This window comes from Netta rufina (genome assembly GCF_964035555.1).
Source record: "Netta rufina genome assembly, chromosome: 5".
Classification (NCBI taxonomy): Eukaryota; Metazoa; Chordata; class Aves; order Anseriformes; family Anatidae; genus Netta; species Netta rufina.
The window spans coordinates 726,334-745,493 of record NC_140128.1 but is presented as its reverse complement, the minus strand read 5'-3'; the positions used below and the strand labels follow the sequence as shown (position 1 = coordinate 745,493).

General features: G+C 38.2%; 1 protein-coding gene across 14 annotated transcripts in view; it reads left to right on the top strand.

Annotated features, from left to right (window-relative positions):
* Window positions 1–19,160, top strand: part of BMAL1 (basic helix-loop-helix ARNT like 1) — a 47,490-nt gene that overhangs the window by 13,001 nt on the left and 15,329 nt on the right. For 3 of the 14 annotated variants that reach the window (XM_084287794.1, XM_084287801.1, XM_084287802.1), the window contains 8 exons: window positions 2,334–2,431; window positions 10,192–10,316; window positions 11,021–11,168; window positions 14,182–14,202; window positions 15,216–15,254; window positions 15,443–15,484; window positions 16,436–16,593; window positions 18,806–18,885. In XM_084287794.1, the coding sequence (XP_084143920.1) occupies window positions 11,029–11,168; window positions 14,182–14,202; window positions 15,216–15,254; window positions 15,443–15,484; window positions 16,436–16,593; window positions 18,806–18,885 (480 nt within the window). In that variant the 5' untranslated portion in view covers window positions 2,334–2,431; window positions 10,192–10,316; window positions 11,021–11,028. Of the gene's footprint in view, window positions 1–2,333; window positions 2,432–6,024; window positions 6,125–8,226; window positions 8,383–10,191; window positions 10,317–10,996; window positions 11,169–12,310; window positions 13,064–14,181; window positions 14,203–15,215; window positions 15,255–15,442; window positions 15,485–16,435; window positions 16,594–18,805; window positions 18,886–19,160 lie in introns of those variants that run through there. The other 11 variants (XM_084287797.1, XM_084287795.1, XM_084287807.1 and 8 more) reach the window with 8 other exon arrangements.

Sequence of the window (19,160 nt, the reverse complement as noted above, 5' to 3'; positions counted from 1 at the left end):
CTGGCAAGTGAATGTCACTGCTTTGGAAACTTGCTTCTTCTCAACATCAGCATTAATGTATAGACACAAAAAAAGGAACGTGGTTCATCAGCATTTTCTGTCAAGGGCTTTCCTATTGCTTTATGCCTTTCACAGAAAAATAAAATTCATGCTCACACTGAAGCAGTGAACGGAGTGGATAGGAAGCCTCCTCTAGCAAGCCTATATATTCATAAGTTGTCATTCACAATAGAACAAGCTCCTGAAGTAGAGAAAATGTTACAGTGCAGGTGTGGATTAGTAGAAGAGATCAGCACACCTTGCCTTACTTAAACCATGTGGGGATTTGCATGTGAAAACAAATCCTGCTGTGAGTAAGCTGCAAGAGCAGTTGAAGGATGTAACAGGGATATTTTAATTCACTGCTGTTGAAAGGGACTGTTCTGCTCCTTCCCATCTCCTGGCATGCCTCACCCCCTTCTTTGTGGTACTTCTGGGTATCATCTGACCTTTCCGTAGGATGGTCCAGCTTGCTAACCTCGCAGAAGACTGCTTTCTGTCAAGTTGTTACTCAGCCAGATGAGCAGATTGATTGGACACATTATGCAGACAGGCTCTGGGGACTGTGCAGTCTGTGCTAGAGCACTGGAGGGAAATCTGGGGGAAGGGAGACAGGAAAGAGAACAAAAAGGGAGCAAAGCCACTCCTGTGGCAGTAAGATGTTACAGCAACTATTCTGTAAAGCTGCTGTGAAGTTTTTGGTATGTGATGCTTATCCTGAGCTAAACAAATACAACTTTCCAAAGCCATGCAGGTTCGGATGAGGTACGTACCATTCTGGACATCACTGTGTAAGACAAGAAATATTCTGCTTGGTTTTTCCCTAAATCATCACTTGTTTTGCTCCTCTGAGTCTTTCATTGAATACTGTGATTTATGAAGCCCGAGAAGCCAGACTTTTCTGGGTGTTGGCTTTAGTGAAATGCGCATTGTGGGGTACCTGGGGCTCACTGTGGAGATGCGTCCCATTGCGCAGAAGTTCCAGTTTATCCCAGTAAGAGAGAAGGGAATGTAAAAAGCTGGTGTAGAGAGGTAGAAGAAGCCAAGAGTGTATCACCTATTGCATTCAGTATTTGACATGATGACACATCTAACTTTATTTTTTATGTCCTGTTAAAGGACTTCTCTTAATAGTCATTTTGGTTTCATAGTCAGTTGAATCCTGTGGAAGTATAGGGCCTAAAGGAGGAGTCCTGAAGTTGTGCTTGCACTATCCTGTGGCAGTACTACTGTTGGCTGGGCAACTGGTTGGCTTGTCTTCAGGCACAGCAATTCTCCTTGTAATGCTCTGCATCAGTATCAGTGCAGACCCTAGGGAAGTGCTGGGAACTTGCCCCACTTCTCAGTGTTCACTGGTGTTGCACTTTGCCACTACTTTTTGTGAATCTCTCTGAAGAGCAGAATATCAGATAATGCCTCAGTATGAGCTGTCATAACTTTGAAGTGCTGCCTTTCTAAGCGTTAGAGACAGATCACTCATTCCGAAAATCCCATTTCTTAAATGGGAGAGGCTGTTTTTGAAACATTGAATAAGTCTGAAAATGGTCTGTGTATCTTTTCTTGATGCTTGTGTGTTACATTCAGGTGCTGAATTGTTGCAGTGTCTCAGTTTTTACTATCTGGGTATGGATTTTAGTGGTAAATTGCATGAGTACAGGAAATAAAATTGTTAAACACTAATATAAATGATAAGCTTATTGTTGCTCCACATAAAGGGAATCAAGATACATGGACAAGTAGCAAGTAGCTGGGGCTACTTGCATGAGTGTGTGTGTGCATGGGGAGGGTTGTTTTCTTAAAACTTGGAGTTTGTAAATAATTATAAGTTGTAAATTTCTCTATTTCCACACACAAACCTTGTTAACTTAATGCTTGGTAAGCTGTCTTGTATGTTCTCCTGCAGATTTTTTTTTTTTTTCCTTTGGAGACTACCTACTCATATACTTAACAAAAAAGCTGTGATGTCTTTCTGCCCAAAAAATAGTGGGAGAATAAAAATGAAGCTGAGCCTTTAATATAGTACTGAAGTAGTCAGAAGGAAGAACTACTGGTATTCATATGGGTCTGGTGCATATGTGTTTGACAGCTCATTTTGCCTAAAGTTAAGTTAAAAAGAACTTTTGATAAACCAGTGGGGGAAAAATAAACCTCACAGAGATACGCATGCTGGAGGAAACAGTTGGGTGGGGAATACCCTTAGCTTGGTTCCAGGCAGGCAGAAAATATTTTGCTTTTCCCAAGGCATTCTTTGGGAGCAAAGGTAAACTGACAGCCTGTCAACTTTTCTTTGTCAGGCTGGCAGAGTGCTGATAGCAGAGACTGCTTCTTCCAGCCAGAGATGGAATTTAACAGGACCAGAGGGACTGTGAAAACCTGGAAATGAAAGTGTAAGGTATAAATATAACCCATGCCTACACTCCTTTTAGTGATATTTTTGCCCTTTTGTTTCTGTACTCTGTTCTCTGAAGATACAAACTCTGTTTTCGACCTGTTTTCTATTAGTTACGATTTGCTTGGCAATAGGTCTCTGAATGAAAGGTCTCATGCATGCCAAATGTGTTTGGGTTTGTTGTAGTAATAATGTGACTGGAAAACAGAATCAACTGTATGCAGTATGTCTGACGGTGTTTGGAACAGGTAATCTGAAAAAAAGGAAGATCCAGGAAACTAGGTTTGTCACCTTACTTAACGTACCTGAGGGACTAGAAGCAGTGTGAAGCTCAGCCTGTTAAACTGACAAATAGCTAACATCCCTGAATGCAAAAACGTAGAGTCAGGTGAGGAGATATTACATAGGTAGTATTAGACGCAACAGAGCTTGAATGTATTGTCAAGTTTTTTTGCCTACAGTTCTTCACCATGAGGAGGGGACAAGAAAATAAAAACCTGATGAAAGCACAGACAGATTCTGAGATTGCAAGCTGGGGTAGCTAACAGTACTAAAATAGTGCTTTGCCAGTGGAAAAAAAGAGTAGTGGATTGAGCAGAAGTTTGTTCTCACTTGAGTCTTTAAATCAAGGCATCCTATTGCAAGGTATATTAAAGCACACACCAAAGCTTGAGGAAGAAATCCTAGAATGGGTTTTGTGGTGTGCTGTACCACAGATCAGACTGGGTGTCAGTATTAGGTGTTTGATATACATACAGTTTCTGCCCTTTAAGTAAATGAGAAAGTGTTTTAGAATACTGATGCTTCATATGGAGACACTTTAGAAAACACATTTCATAGAACTTTGTGTGAGGCTTTTGTTTTATTGCCATTCAAAGACAACTTTGATGATGATGAACTGCAGGCAGAATACTTGCCAAAATGTGAGGATACAGGAGCTTCACTGAGTCACAGCAAGGAAATCTTAAGCTCACCCAGAGCATATCATGGTCATCAAAATAGTTAAAATGAGCAATCAGGCTTTGTGACATTATTAAACTCTAAATTAGACTTGTATTTAACTATGTGAAACTTAGCTTATTCAGTTTGGATAATTGGAGGGTGCAGATATCCTTAAAACTTGTACCTGAAGCATCTCTGCAATAGGCCGGTTCTCATCTGTAGGAGTAAGGTGAAATCTGGAAACAGAAGGCTGCATCTTATGGAGTGCAAGTGCAAAGTAGGCATTGGCAGTTGTGCATTAACAATGCGCTGATTTTTAAATTGTGGGAACATAAGGAGTGAGTTAAGTAGCTTACCTACTTTTCTTATATGCTTCTCCTGCTCTGGAAATGTCAGTCCTGGTTGTGTGCAGTCCTCCTAAGGAAGATACTTTTTTAATTTCTTCTTTGAAGTTGACTGCACACTGCAGCACAAGATAAGACATTTTGTTGACAGTTCAGAAGCAATGTGTACAATTTGGTAGACTTCACAGAGCCACTGCCTCCTCAGTTGAGATTGTTTGGTGCGTTTAGTTCCCCTCCCCCCCACCCCCCCCAAGGATTCCAATCAAAACACACTGGAAGTACATTAACTACTACAGAGGTCACCAACAGCTTTGATGAGGTTGTTACTTAAACCATGTTTATTCTGGATAATTGATTAACCTACTGGGTAGGATGGATTTCTGGCTGTCTTTCAGCCACTCAAAATCCCTTGGGTGGCTTAGGGTTGTTAAAAATGAGGATTACATTCACTGGAGTGAGTATCTAGCATTGTAACACTGACAATTCAGCAAAGTTTATATTTGGGTAATTGAGGGGATCGATTTTTATATTTTTATATTTTAACTGTGTATGGGTGTATCACTACTAGCAGAGTAATAAATTTGGACATTAAATAAATAGATATCTAGCCCAGAGGACTTAAAGCTTCTGTTGTCTATTCATTTTAGTATTTTTTTTTCATTTTCCCCCCCCTGTAATGTTGAAAATATAATACTGTGTTGCTTCCCACACAGGCACGAAGTCTTCTGAAGGACTGGAATAAATTAAGATTAAATACTACATCTTTAAACTCACAAAAATCTGTATTTTTTATCAGCATTTAACACTGGTAGGCCCTGTTTTTAAAGATAAAATATAGCTATTTTATTCTGTAACTTACACTACAGAAATTTTGGGGTGCTGTGCTGAACAAAATGTCTATGGTATTGTCTTAAAGTAATTTTTTTGTTGTTGTTGCTTAAAAAAAAAAAAATCAAAATGCTTGATATCAAGCACAGCCATTTTCCTGCAAGCAGCTGTTCTCCGAATAACTGCTTTTTGTAGCTGTGCCCGTGTCCAGTGAAGTCACACTGGATGTTTTGGTGAGCAGGACCTGTTGTAACAAGGCATCTGAAGGCTTACACTAGATGAAACTTTTGGTGATAACTGGGACAGGCTGCCCAGGGAGGTTGTGGAGTCTCCTTCTCTGGAGATATTCAAGGCCTGTCTGGATGTCTACCTGAGCAGCCTGCTCTATGGAACCTGCTTTGCCGGGGGTTTGGACCCGATGATCTCTCAGGGTCCCTTCCAACCCCTTCAATTCTGTGATTCCGTGATTTCCAACAGAAAGGCTTTCCACTGGGACTTCATCAGCCTAAAAGCAGGCGCTGGTCTGTTTCACTTAGAGAAGAACAAGAACTAGATTTATTTTTTTTTTTTAATATATATATTTGGTTCTCTTTGGTGAACCGTTTTGTTTTCCTTTTTTTCCCATGCTCTCTGAAGCTTCATACCTACAGGTGCAGACAGTACAAAAAAGGAAGGAGTGACTGATAAGCCCCATGGGAGTGCTGCCAATCACAGGGAACTTGGCAGGCTGGAGAAATGGGTTGACGTGAACTTTATGAAGTTCAGCAAAGGGAGATGCCAAGTCCTGTACCTGGAGAGGAAAAACCCCGTGCATTGGTGCAGACTAAGGGCTGGTCAGCTAGAACACAGCTTGCCAGAAAAGATCTTGGAGGTGCTGGGGGACACCCAGTTAAGCCAGCAGTCATGGAAAGTTATGAAAAAGGCTACTAGACTCCTGGGCTCTGTTAGAAAGACAGCCCTCCTGGGCTCTGTTAGCAGCAGGCTGAGGGTAGTGATCCCTCCACCTTACTCAGTACTGGTGAGACGCAGCTGTGGCCCTGGGTCCAGTTCTAAACTTCCAGCATAAGAGAAAATTATTTTAGTTACAACTTCTAGGTTTTGGAACAACAGAGATGTCTTTTGACAAAATAGCTGGAAGTAAAAGCTTTAAGTTCTTCCCCTTTTAAACAAGGAGAGATAGGGATCTGAGGCCTCTCTTGAGCTGAAAGTCCAGGTGCTTCTATGAAGATAAATTCAGAATATTGTCCTATGGCTCTGTTACCACTATGTCAGTCTAGAAAACTCCTGCGGTGATGCGATGGTGTGACTGTCTTTTCTCATAAATACTAGCGATGAACAAACCTGGATTTGGTTGGGAGTGCATGTGGACACTGTATTGATCTATTGAGATCTGTTTAAACTGCCTTTCAATTCACCTCCTAAAGCTGAAAGATGGTGTTTATGCCTGTAGACTTTTTCTTCTGTGCAGACTTCTTTCCTTAGGTCAGAATGATTCATCTTGTAGCTGGTTTAATTTCATGGGATGCCTCCCTCCAGCCTGCTGCTTTTTCCTTGGAGAAGACAGGGAGCATCTGTTTGAACAGTAAGTCACTTGAGCAGCTGAAGGCTGCTCATGCAGCCCATCTTGTGCAGGGCTGGGTAGTGGCAGCTGCTAATGTGAGAGGTGCAGGAGGCTGCTTGATCACTGCTGCTTTGCGAGCATGGTTATGGATGGGGTGGAAACATGAGCTTCTGGTCTTTGCAAAGAGCTTGGGTAAGGAAGAGCACCAAAATTCAGATGTGGCTTGTGTGCTGCCAGAGGTTGGTAAACATGGTGTTGAGTGAGTGAGTGGAAAAAAGATGACCTCAACAAGCAAAACAGTAAAATCACTTCTTTGCTCCAGAGAGTGCTGCGAGCTATATCTGCACACAAGATAATGCCATGGGGCATTTTATCATCTGGGAGTACCGAATGTTCCTGCAAATAACATTAGGGAGTTCAAGGAACACAAACGTGTCACTAAAACAAAACAGCATCACTATGTTGGACAAATATGAGGTATTCTTGCTGCTGCTCCTTAGCTACTGAAGGAAAAGGAAAATACCACTGGTTTAGTTCAAAGACCTTCTTTTGATTCACACCATTTCCTAATAAAGATTGTTAGATGTAGGAACTGCTTGTCACTTGCAGTAGCCATGCCCCTGTGTGCCTGTATGCATCTTGCATCACGGGGCACTTGCAGTCCTTGTGTTGCTGAGCAGAAATCTTCCATGGTTAGTCAGTGTGTGCACATGTGGAGTACACGTACACCCACAGCACGTCTTGGAGAAATACAGATAGCGGAGGTAAATGATCCTGTTCTATTTCGTACTCGTTCATGCTGTGACAGTTACTTCTGAGGTGGAGTTTGCAGTGAAGGGAAGAAAAAAAAATCCTTTCTGTAGCTATTTGTTTTTGGTTCGAGTCATTATGCACAGGGATGATGAGCGTATTTTTAATTATTTCCTAAGGAAACCACACCACAGTTTTCCTCAATCATTGCAAAAAAAATGCTTTAAGAAATGACACACTTCTGATTCATAAAGTTATGAATTATATTTCTTTTAAAATAAGTCTGTATTTTATGCTGGAAATAGCTGACTCTTCCCTGGGAGTAATTGAAACTGGTGGTGCTTGCATAAAGAGGTCTTGACTCCTGAGTGGGTGCTTGGCAGACTTGGTTGACCTACTTCAGTTCTGACCTGGATTTGCTCAGAGGTGTTTATGTACTTGTGATCAGCTTTCCTGCATCATTAAGCTAGTCATGTGACAGCTAACTTTTTTTTTCTTTTTAAAGGGATGAAGAGGAAGATTTGTTTCTATTGACTCATCAGCCTTGTTATAGGGGGTTAGAGAACGAGATTGGATGCAAGGGAAGGGAACCCTGAAGGAAGCAGTCCAAAATAGGCTGCAAAGAAACGTTGTCATGCAATTCAATGACAAAATATCATTTGATTCTCATCTTTGGGGGAATTTAATCAGGAAGTGGCCTACATGGCATATTTTCAAGTAGGTCCTTGGAGTACTTTGGCAAGAGGGTAAGGTTTGTAAATGGAAGATTTGGGCTTTGTTTGTATGTATGGGTAATTACTGTGTTGCTTTTCATAGGGGATTTTTTGAGCCATTGAACAACTAGCAGCTTGAGACTGAAAAGCTACTAAAATATTCCCTTTTTGAGAATGTTAAGAAACCCTTGCAATAGCATATTTATCTGAACTGTTCACTGTTTATTACAGCAGGGCATACCAATTTTTGCTCTGATCATTGCGTTGACACTTTTTAACTTTAAACCTCATTTCAGGAGATATGCATGATTCTTAATTCCCATATTGCTGAAATGTAGGACTGTGGTTGTTAGAACAGGGATGAGCATTTGGGAAATGGCAGGAAAAGGGCTGACTTTAAAAAGCAGAATTCTCAATTTCTTTTCATGTAGTTTTGCACTGCTTAAATGGTCAAGACACTTTAAGTAGCTGCTTTGAAACTGTCAAATATAGGCAATTGTTTAGACGATTTAAAAGAGCAGCAGAGTTGAATGGATACTTCTTTTTTTTTTTTTCTTTTTTTTTTTTTTTTTAAAAACTGCTTTGAAATTTATGTTTTGAGGTGAAGAACAAAGCAAAGTTTGTTTGCATTACAGCACACCGACGACTTGTGCAGTGTTCTCATTTTGAATCTGAAACTCTGGCTGTCGCAGGAATTTTGTATAAGGAAAGGACTGTGTTAAATCTATTTTTCCACTATTCTTAATTCCAGCACATCCCACCCTGAGGTCTGAGGTCTTCCTAAGTGATCAATGAAATTACATTATGCGGTAAAATGTGAGTTCAACAAGTATGCTTGCATATGAAGGTGGTCAGAAGTTTTTAGTAGGTGCATTACACAGTGCTCAGGGTTTTAGATTAGGTTCCGAGACTGAATCATGGATGTACAGTAATTGGACAGCATAAGAGGTAGTTTGGTGTCATAGTACTTTTATCGCTTTATTTGTTCCCCTTAGCCACAGGCTATATGAAGTATAGCTGTAACTAACTTCTGCACATTAGCTGAGGTCAAAGATAATGTTTTTGCATCTGAATCAAGAGCAGAGAAATGGGCAGTGACTGTGGCTTAACTGGAGGGTTGTAAATTAATCTGCAGTAATCTCATAAACCACAGTAACATAATCAAGTTTGTACTTTGTTGGGCTGCTTGAGTAGCAGAGATAAAGTAGACAACTAGGAAAGGACAGATAGGTGAAAGTAAGGCCTGGTCTACAAGTAGCTGTATTAGTGTGCAAAAAAGGCTTTCTTGTAAAGTCAGTTGTGGCTATGGAGTCGATGGCAACACACAATTTGATTAACATTTGTGTTGCTTTAGCTTTTGTCCATGGCTTTCTGATGCTCCCAACTTGCCTGGACCAGGATGTCCACATACTCATAAACACCTGACTCTTTTTCATTTTTGAGAAAGGACCACAGAGAAGCTGTCTGGTGAGGTGCATGGTGAGCCCTCAAAAGCAGTTTGGAAGGTCTGCTTGTAGAGCAGCAATGATTCTGTGTTCACACATTGGTGGTATTAAGGCGATGACTCGCCTGACCTTGGATTTAAGCACCTTGATCCTGACTGTCATTACTGTAATAGGACCAGTGAGTCCAATATGTTAAACTTACTGAAATAAGTTCTGAATTTGCTATTCTGGGAGAGCTGAAGAAAATTATATTATTGACTTAGGATTTTGCGGGGTTTCTTTATCTTCTAACTCTTAGCATATCTGTATGTGGGATTCAGTAGATTTGGTTATAATATGGCCACGTGGACAGAATACTAGCATTTTAGACTTGAGAACTTCTGAAAGTGTCGTGGGAGCTTGCTGATCTGTGTGCTTGGGAAGTTCTGCTGGCATCACAGCTTGGAAAGGCAGACACAATGATCACAGATACGTTAACCAGAAAAGAGCATATCCAGAAGACTTTTAAAGATCTTGCAAGAGGCAGTCCTGAGATGGTTTTCAAGTCTCACATAGAAGTTTTGCTGAAAAATAAGTTTCTATGGAAGGAAGAACATTAATCTGCATGCCATCCACTAGGTATACAGTGTAGTTAGGAGACACAGTTATGACTTGAGTTTCCAGTATGGGGTGTGAATTTTAAATAAAACTTGAAACATGCAGAATATAACAATAAGTTTAACCATTCTTTTCTTTGAAAATGGCAAGTGCTGTTGCAAGGAAAAATAAAATAGAAAGCCCAGCCCAATCTTATTGCTATGGCCACCTTAAAAGTAAGGCAACCAGGAGGTTTTTCTGTGTACTGCAACAGCAGTTTGCCTCGTTCTGCTAGCATGTGACATCAGATATGTTCAAATCTGCTCATTGTGAATGGAGGGGTTTTATGTGGTTAGCTGCAGGAACCAAAGAGTGATAAAGAGAGCCCAAAGGCAAGTGATGCTGAGGAGGTTCCTTCTCTTGCAGTACTTGGTCTGCACATCCCAACATTTAACCCTTTTGATGATAGATGGAGCTTCTATATATTATAAGGAAATTAAAGTTCAACCGTTGTGTTGCTAAGATTTTTTTTTTTTCTCATTTAAAACATTTGCTGTTGTCAACAGTGTCTAAAACAATGCTTGCTGCTTTTCTTCCCAATCAGGTTTTTGAAAGTACTTGACTAAACAGACTATGAGGCATGAAAATATTTTGAGGTGGTCAACTGCTTCAGGCTGAGCATCATCTTCTTCCCTCAGGTGGATCTGGGCTTCCAAGACAAGCTTTCAGGTAAAATCTCTATTGTTTTACAATTGATGGCATTTAGTAATGGATAAGCTTTACAGTGTTTCTTCCAACAGTATTAGATTTGCAGTCTAGAGGATTAAAATGTGTATCTCTTAGAGGAAAAAAGCTAATTGAATTCTTTTGTACCTTTAACTAGTCATCTTAGACCATCACTGGATTATTAGTTTTTTTCATTTATGGATTCTGCTTTGATGGAGTTATTCATTTAATTTGTTTATTTTCTATGGAAATCTTTTGAATTCTGTTCCATAAAATCCAAGGGAGGTAGAACTGTCAAACCTTATGAACTTCGAGAATACCATCTTCAAATGAAAGAGAGACATGGTAAAATCAGTGTTCCCACTAAGCAAAAGACAGACAGAACTTAGACTTTGCTTATGTTAGGTAGCAGAAGTTGGCCTCCAGTTAAGATATGAGTAAGCCTGGTTTAGTTAAGTCATTTTGACAGTTCTGTAAAATAATGTGTTTTGAGAATGGTCATGGCTTGTATGTAATATACAAGTAGATTGAAAACCAGAAATAGCCTATGTCTGTTTTATGACAAAAGCAAATAATGGGATTGTAATTTTTGCTATTCTAAGCTAATTTTTAAGCTTATACTAAACTTGAGATTTGTTCTGTGTATTAAAAATACGTATGTTTCTGGTTCTATTATGTGGCAGCATTTATCTTTTTGATAACATTAGACAATCCAATGGCAGACCAAAGGATGGACATTTCTTCTACCATTAGTGATTTTATGTCACCGGACCCTGCTGACTTGATCTCCAGTTCCCTTAGCACTTCAGGAGTGGATTGTAATAGGAAAAGGAAGGGAAGCTCTACTGATTATCAGTAAGTTGGATTTCTCTTGATTTAACCCTTCTGAAAAGAGGTTGCAACAGAACAATACAGTGGGGGGGTGACAATAGAGATATTTATGACTTTTTTTTTAATAACCTTTTCCTGACAACCTGTTGTAAAGGCTGTAAAGAAGAAAAAAGCTATTATGGGCTAAGAGGAATGTTCATTACTTAGTAATAAAAATAATGCCTTCACATTAGTGCAGCTAAAATTGAGGGCTATCAAATGGGGTATGGCTGAAGAAAGAAACCTTGGCTTAAATGAGGGGAAAAAAATTAATACTGACGAAGTGGACAACATGAAGGTTGATGATGTAGATCATTCATGTAGCAAATAGAAAGTCTCACTAACAGGAAGGATGCTAATAATTAAGAAGCAGAAGCAAAACTAGGAATAGTTCCTTCTCTTCACCTATTTTTTGCCTGTTTGTTGCTTCCTATCAGTGTGCTGCCAGTGTTTGCTTGATGAAGCTATTTTGGTTTCCCAGTTGAATATGAATCTGGGTAGTCTCTGGTTTGATGCAGTAGATCAGCCTTTTCCTTAATCAACTGATTTAATCTTATGTTGGTCTCTGATTGCAAACTGTTATTCCTGGAAAAATAAAAAAATGTTTTCTCCTGAATCAGTGGTAGAATATGGTTTCGTTTCAAGAAAGCTGCTTCTCTTATTCTTGTTTAGACGCATCATCCAAGCAATACCTTCTGTCTTAGGGCAGGTATTTGAAACACAAAGAAATCATACCACTTGTGCTTTAGAATAGTGAAGGTTGTAGTGATGTCTGCCAAATTTCCAACTGTGTAATGTCTTCCATGGTAGGTACACCAAGACCAACATCCTTACTCTAAGTCACTGTGCAACTTTCGTATGTATTGTAACGTTACAGATTCTAGCTGCAGTGTAACTTGTGAATGGGTTATATCCATTATTAACACACTTAGGGAGTCCTTCTATGGAGGACTTTTTTTTTTTTTTTTTTTTCTTGACACACATTTTTCATTGTGGGCCTTCTGATACTTGGCAATTCCTTCTACAGGGAGGGGTAGAATTTTTGATCCATGCTGTGGAAGACAATTAAGAATTAGATGCTCTGTGCATAGAGTTCCTTTTAGGAGAATTTATGTGCAAAACTTTAATTACTGTTTAGAGACCACAAACATACTGCATACATCTCTTCTGTAATATGCATTTAACCTTCCTGAAGAGTACGTGATTCCCTTTAGTTGAATTGACTACTACAAAATTCAGTGAACAACCTCAATCATACCAACTTCCTCTTCTCTAGAAAGAATTTCTCCATCTTTATTCTTCTGGGTAGGAAGCATTGCTCAAGTCTTCTTTTCCAAAAGACAGCTTGCTCTTGTAAGTTATAATTCTGCCCTTTAGGTTGTGTGTGCCTTTTATTAAATACATGAAATACCGTTTCCTCGAGTCCTAAGTAAAATCAGTTTACAACAGCTGTCACATCGTACTGCAGTTCATGTCGTGTTGCAAAGGAAGTGGTAGTAAATATTCCTATTTTTAAGTAGAACGTAAGGTAGAATTCCCTTTCTATGTGTATTGTTCAGAAATCACTGTTCAGCTTTTGCTGCCTGTTAATGATTTATAAATGGTGTGTGTCCAGTTTTATGCTTCACTTGCCAGAGAATGATGGGCGTAAGGAAGAACCTGACTGTCTTAGTGTGGTTCTTCATCCACCTCTCAAGAACAAAAAAGCTTGTTGGTCAGCTGTTCTTTCAGCTTTCTAGCAACTTCTTTTCAGTTCTTTCTGCTGCTATTCCTCTAGGGAAATTCCTGCCCAACCTATTGCTGTCACTTCAGCAAAGGTTAGCTGTTTTCCACTACAGAGTGTTCTAGTCACTTGCTGGAATCCAAGACTTCATGCACAGGTCTATAAACAGTTTCTTTTCTTGGCAGTAGTGTTAAACATTGAAATAATATTTTATAAGAAATTAAATTATCCTGACACTTCTGTAAATTACCCTCTACCTGGTGGAAATACCTCTTTTATGTTTTATTTTCTGTGTTTCTACAAGACTAAAAAGGATTTTGCATCCTGTAGCTAAAAGTGGCATCATGAGTGGATAACTGATGCCTTGTTTCTAAGTCCTATTCTAGACCCACATGCTATTTCTTTGTGAGCATCAGAAGTGCTCAGAGCCATTGACAAAATCAGTAACTCAAATGTTGAGAGATGAATAAAACCTTAAGCATTATTCAAACTTCTTTAAAAACTAATCACAAAGATGACTAATTAAGGAGTTCAGTGAATAATACATGAAAAAATAACATGTTTATTTTAAAGAATACCAACGTCCAGTATTGAATGGGAGTAAGTGCTGTATCAATGGCTAGTATGAGAAGATTTTTCATAAGGCTTTTATAGAATGTAGCCTCTCATGTTAAAGCTCAGTGGATTTCAGAAGACTCTGCAGTCTTGAAGTGATGCCAGCAGTTAACTTGCATGTAGAAATTCGTTTTCTTTTTCATACAATAAAGTTTGTGTAAAGTTCAGAATTAGGACTTTGGTACTGACCAAAACAAAATGTTCATCTGTTTTGTTGGGCAGAATTAAAATCTGAGAAACTTGGGATACATATCGGTATTTTTATTCCCAACCTTGGAGTCCTCCGAAACTCCATTTATCTAACTGCAAGGACATCGTGCATAAAGCACATATCTTTTGGTTTTGGTTATGAAACAGTATCTCAATGATTTGCATAATAGACGTAATTTAAGTTAGTTGCTTTACTAATTTTTCACATTAAGCACAATGGACTACGTTAGCTTTTCTTAAGAAGCAGAATTATTCTCTGAGAAAACAGATTAATTTGAACAAACTTGTCTCCTTAAAATACAGTCACTACTACAGTCACTACTACTGTCTTTGTTTTCATCGTGCTTTTTCATTTCAGATAGAATATAAGTTAGCTTGAGCATTTCAGTAGAAAATGAAAGACATTATTATTTCCTATATATGGTGTATTTAATTTCTCTTTCTTTTCAGACTTGATGGCTTTCCTTTTGAGTAAGTATAAATATTTCAGTAATTGGTTTCACTTGAAAAAGATGCTTGATGCTTCTCCTTGCCTTCCCTCCACTTTACCTAAGATTTTCAGGTAAAAATTAAACCAGACTAAGGCAGGCTTAAGAGCACAAGCTTAAAGCACAGTTGTACGGATTTATCTGTATCAAAACATTCTTTTCCTAATTCTTTTGTCTAACAGTCCTGTAGACTTAGGCATTCTCCATTTTATTTCCAGATACTGCTGTGAAGACTTACACTTTCCTCTCCTACTTATTTCCGTATTGTGTTAACAATATTAAAATGTAACAAGGAGGATCCTTTTTCTTTTCCTTAGATTTTTTTTTTCTGATGTTGAGACAAATTCAGTCACATACACTGCAAGTTGTACTCATTTAAAGTACGTCTGCTTAGTTTTATACAGTCTCCCATCCACTCTGTGCATTTGTCCATTTCCAATGTTCTACTGCATTATGTTGTCCAGATTATTACCATATCCTATCTCAAAATCAACTACTGTAAGGCACACTGAGGTGTAGAATGTACAGTCACAAATTAATTCAGGGCAATTTGTGAATTCTATGGTAGGTGCTTTGATAACTGCCAATGTTTGAACTTTTTAACTGTTCTAAATGCAAGTTAGTAGCCATGCTTTTGATGAAGGCATGAAAAATATCTGCTTTGATATTTCCTTTGGTGTTTTTTTCCTCTCTAGTTAACTGAAAAATATTTTTGTAGCAGATGATGACTTGAACTGCAGCATGTTTTACTGTCAAACATATCAAACCATGCCGTTTTGTTTGCTTCAAAGGAAATGCAACTGATTTTAAGAAAATGTTTTAATATCATGGAAAATGAGGAACTTCTTTAGTTCTTCCAGTTTCTTACTTTTAAACTCTTCTTTTTGTTTTCAAGATTTAAAGGTGACAGGAATACTTTGTTCTGATTTTATGGTATTGCTTAATTTGTGATATATTGCTTAATTTGTGATATATTGCTATATTCTCTTTCTGCAGGGAAGGTATGGATACAGATAAAGATGACCAACATGGCAGGTACTATTAGATACAGTTGCTAAAACGTTAGTTCCACAGTACTGACGTATGATTTCTTTCAGTGTCAGTTTGGTCAGATGTCTCAAACAGTTTCTATTTTAAAAATTATTTTAATTAATATCAGTAGATATATGATTCATTAAAAATTGTTTTCAGTACTGTAATTTTGTGATATCATTTCTTAACAGATTGGAGTATACAGACCAACAAGGCAGAATAAAAAATGCAAGGTAGTACTCTAAACAAGTATGCTGAAAAGAACGGATATCTTGCCTTTTGCCATATATGAAATATGTGGCCGTGCTTTACCTTGAAAGTTGTTTTTTCTAACTTTGACCTTTTCTCGTTTCTCTTTATCTTTACATTATCATTTTTTTCATGTATAAACTGCATGTTATAGTTTTGTGAAAATGCTGATTCAGTAGGTAACTTTTGTTTTAGTCACTTCCTGTTAGTGTTAACATGGAAATTGAAGCCTGCACATGTTTCTTATAATCTTATATTCCTAATCTCATTTCTTTCAAACTCAATAGTGGGTTGTAAAAGTGTTAATAGTGACTGTAATATGTGAAAATACAAAAACAAAAATCATTCAGTGTTTATCATCAGTTTTACTGGGTAGGAAGAGTTTAGTTCAGAGGTATCTCAAATACTTGGAAATGGAAACCTATAGGATGATTAGAAGCTTTATATTGCCACAGCAAAAGGTAGTGTTAAATACTAGTCCATTCATACAGTATGCTGATTACACGTACACAACTGAATGCTTTATCCATTGGTATATACAATTTATATATTTCTTTATCTGTAACCTCTATGATTTCCTGATATGTTTCAGTGCTAGGAACAACAACAACAAAGGTGTTGTTCAGCAGGAGAAATCTCCAGACAATTTTTTGCTGTTTCATGGATTGCTCAGAACTGAGGATTCAATGTACTATATGACCAACAATATCTATAGTTGGTAAACTAGAGCTGCAACCTTGCCTATTGCTTGTAAATGTTACTGTTCCAAGTAATGATCATATAATGTCTGAAAAAGTCTGTATGTACTTTTTTAGGGTGATTAAATTATCAAGGGGAGATTATTTTGTGTTGTTGTTATACAGGATTTGGGGATTACTATTTCTTTAATATGGTTTAATGTTTTTTCTGTTTTCCACACCACCTCACTTGTTTAGGGAGGCTCATAGTCAAATTGAAAAAAGACGTAGAGATAAAATGAACAGCTTTATAGATGAACTGGCATCTTTGGTACCAACGTGCAACGCGATGTCTCGAAAACTGGATAAGCTCACTGTATTGAGAATGGCTGTCCAGCATATGAAAACATTACGTGGTAAGTTGATTGAGGGCAATGTGTGTGTGTGGGGGGTGAGCAGGACTGGAGGAGAACACAGTGGGGTTTCTTCAGAGTCATGCTTTTACTACCCTTTTCTTGCCCCTTTGTCAAAGAGAAGTAAGTTAACACCTCTTGGGAGGACTTCTCCCCTTTACTTAGCGTGTGATGTTGCACATTCATTTATAGCTTACTGTTATCTCCTGTAGGTCCATAGGTTGCATTTTTTTTTCATGAGCTATGAGCACCAAAGCAGTTTAAAGCACTAGTCTTGTCAGGTGTAGTTATATTTGGGGAACTGAAAGGACTAGTGCCTGTCAAATTCACCAGAGCTACTTTAAAAACTGCCATGCTCTCAAGTATGAAGAGAACAATGTGTAGTCTTTTAGCAAAGTGGAGTTTAAATTCTGGAGCTTTATTTAAACAAACAAACAAAAAAAAGACATTTGAAAGATCTTCTGCTGTAGCTGTTGTTAGCTTTTTTCCTGTGTGAATGAAACTGATGTAAGAATGCTATTCTTTCCCTGGAGCTATGTATTCTGCTGGAGCCCTGAGCTTTGTTGGTTCTGTGCTGTGCTGGTTCGAGATGAAATTCTCTTCAGAACTCTTCACCTAACACTCTCATTTGGTAGTGCTGCAGGCCCTTCATCAGATGCAGCCATGAACATTTTTGCCTTTTCTCTTACCTATTTTTGTAGAGCTGTTTACAAAAGGAAAATATAATAAGGATACATTTAATTTTTACGTTCAGTTTCCCCTTCCTTAGAAACTCCTTTGACTTTACAGTTGTCATCTTTAGTACTTTCTTTTCCTATGGAAGCTGTAAGAATACAAAAACATCACATCCTAGAACAAATAAAGGAGTTTGTGGGGGCTACCAGAGTTTGAGAAGGAAGTCATGAGAAAGCAAATGCTGCCAATTGTACTTTCTATCTGGAGCTGTGGCTGATTTGTTTTAACATCAAGATACCATGTAAGGGATATGGCCTCCCTTTCCCCTCTTCCTTGCAACTGAGCAACCACAGGATGGCTTGGTTCATGGTCTGATACCCTGATCCAGCAGGGAAATTTGTAGGTGAGAAAATAATAATTTTCCATTAGCTAACCCCATGAATTATTATGAAGAAAGGTTGAGGGAACTGGGCTTGTTTAGCTTGGAGAAGAGAAGGCTCCGGGGAGACCTCATTGTGGCCTTCTAGTACTTGAAGGGAGCATCTAAACAGGAGGGGGGAATGTCTGTTTACATGGGTTGGTAGTGATAGGACAAGGTAGGATGGTTTTAAACTAAGATGGGAAATTTAGGTTAGAAATTAGGAGAAAGTTTTTTACTCAGAGGGTGGTGAGGCACTGGAACAGGTTGCCCAGGGAGGCTGTGGATGCCCCATCCCTGGAGGCATTCAAGGGCAGGCTGGATGCAGCTCTGAGTAGCCTGCTCTAGTGGTTGGCAACCCACCTTTGAGAAAGAATAGTGGTGCTGGTAATTTACAGAAATGGTCACTATTCTAGTTTTTAGGACACAAGACATCTTCCAGTCATACTTAACCTAGCAGTTTTGTAAGGTGCAGCTTTTTCTGCCACTGTCATGTTGATACTTTATAGCAGTTCAGTGGTTACTAATTTGACTCTCTTGTTTTTATGAAGAGAATAAGATAAAAAGAATCACTCTTTAATAAGATGCCTCATTGGTTGCTCATTTTTGGCTTTTTTTGCATTGTTAGGTAAAGTCAGTGGAATGTTTTGTCTTTGGCATGGCATGAGAGTACTGATTTGCAAGATCCTACCTGACAATCTGTTTACATCACCTTGTCATGTTTTACTAGGATCTAGGGAGAAGAAACAGTTTGAAGATTTTTATTTTATCTCTTACTTTTAGTTTCTGATTCTGAGTATAGGCCATGAATCAAGCACAGCATTTGAGTAAAAAAAAAAAAAAAAAAAAAAAAAAAGTCCAAAAAAACTTCCATCTCAGAAGGCATTTGTGTTGCTACATCATGCAATATTGTGTTTTTAGCTAAAAAGCTTCATTCTTTTCTGAGTTAGTACCAACAGAATTTGTCATGATAGTAAAATGAAACCAAAAAGCGCCTTTCATTTTAAAGAACAGGTGAAATGAATAACAGTCTAAAAAAGAGCCAAATAAAAATTATTTAAGTGTATATTTTTTTCTTTGTGTCACAAATTAAGTTTGTGATATGGGGATTGTTTTCTTTAGGTGCTACAAACCCATATACAGAAGCCAACTATAAGCCTGCTTTTCTATCAGATGATGAATTAAAACATCTTATTCTCAGGGTATGTTTCAGCTTTTAATTATATTAATGTCTGTGAATATAATTCTCCCAAAGTGAAACTCCAGTATTTTTCTGCCTTGTAAGTTGCTTCACAACTTAAGGATGTTTTGATTATAGAAATTAATGTATCAATCTGTAAGACTATTGCATAAAGTATCTGTGTTTTAAAGATAACTAACATCTCTAAAATTAAGCGGTATGATTTTAAGGGGAGATCTGAGGAAACTGCTGTTTTAATGGTAACCATCTGAATCTTCAGTTACTTCATGAAATGAA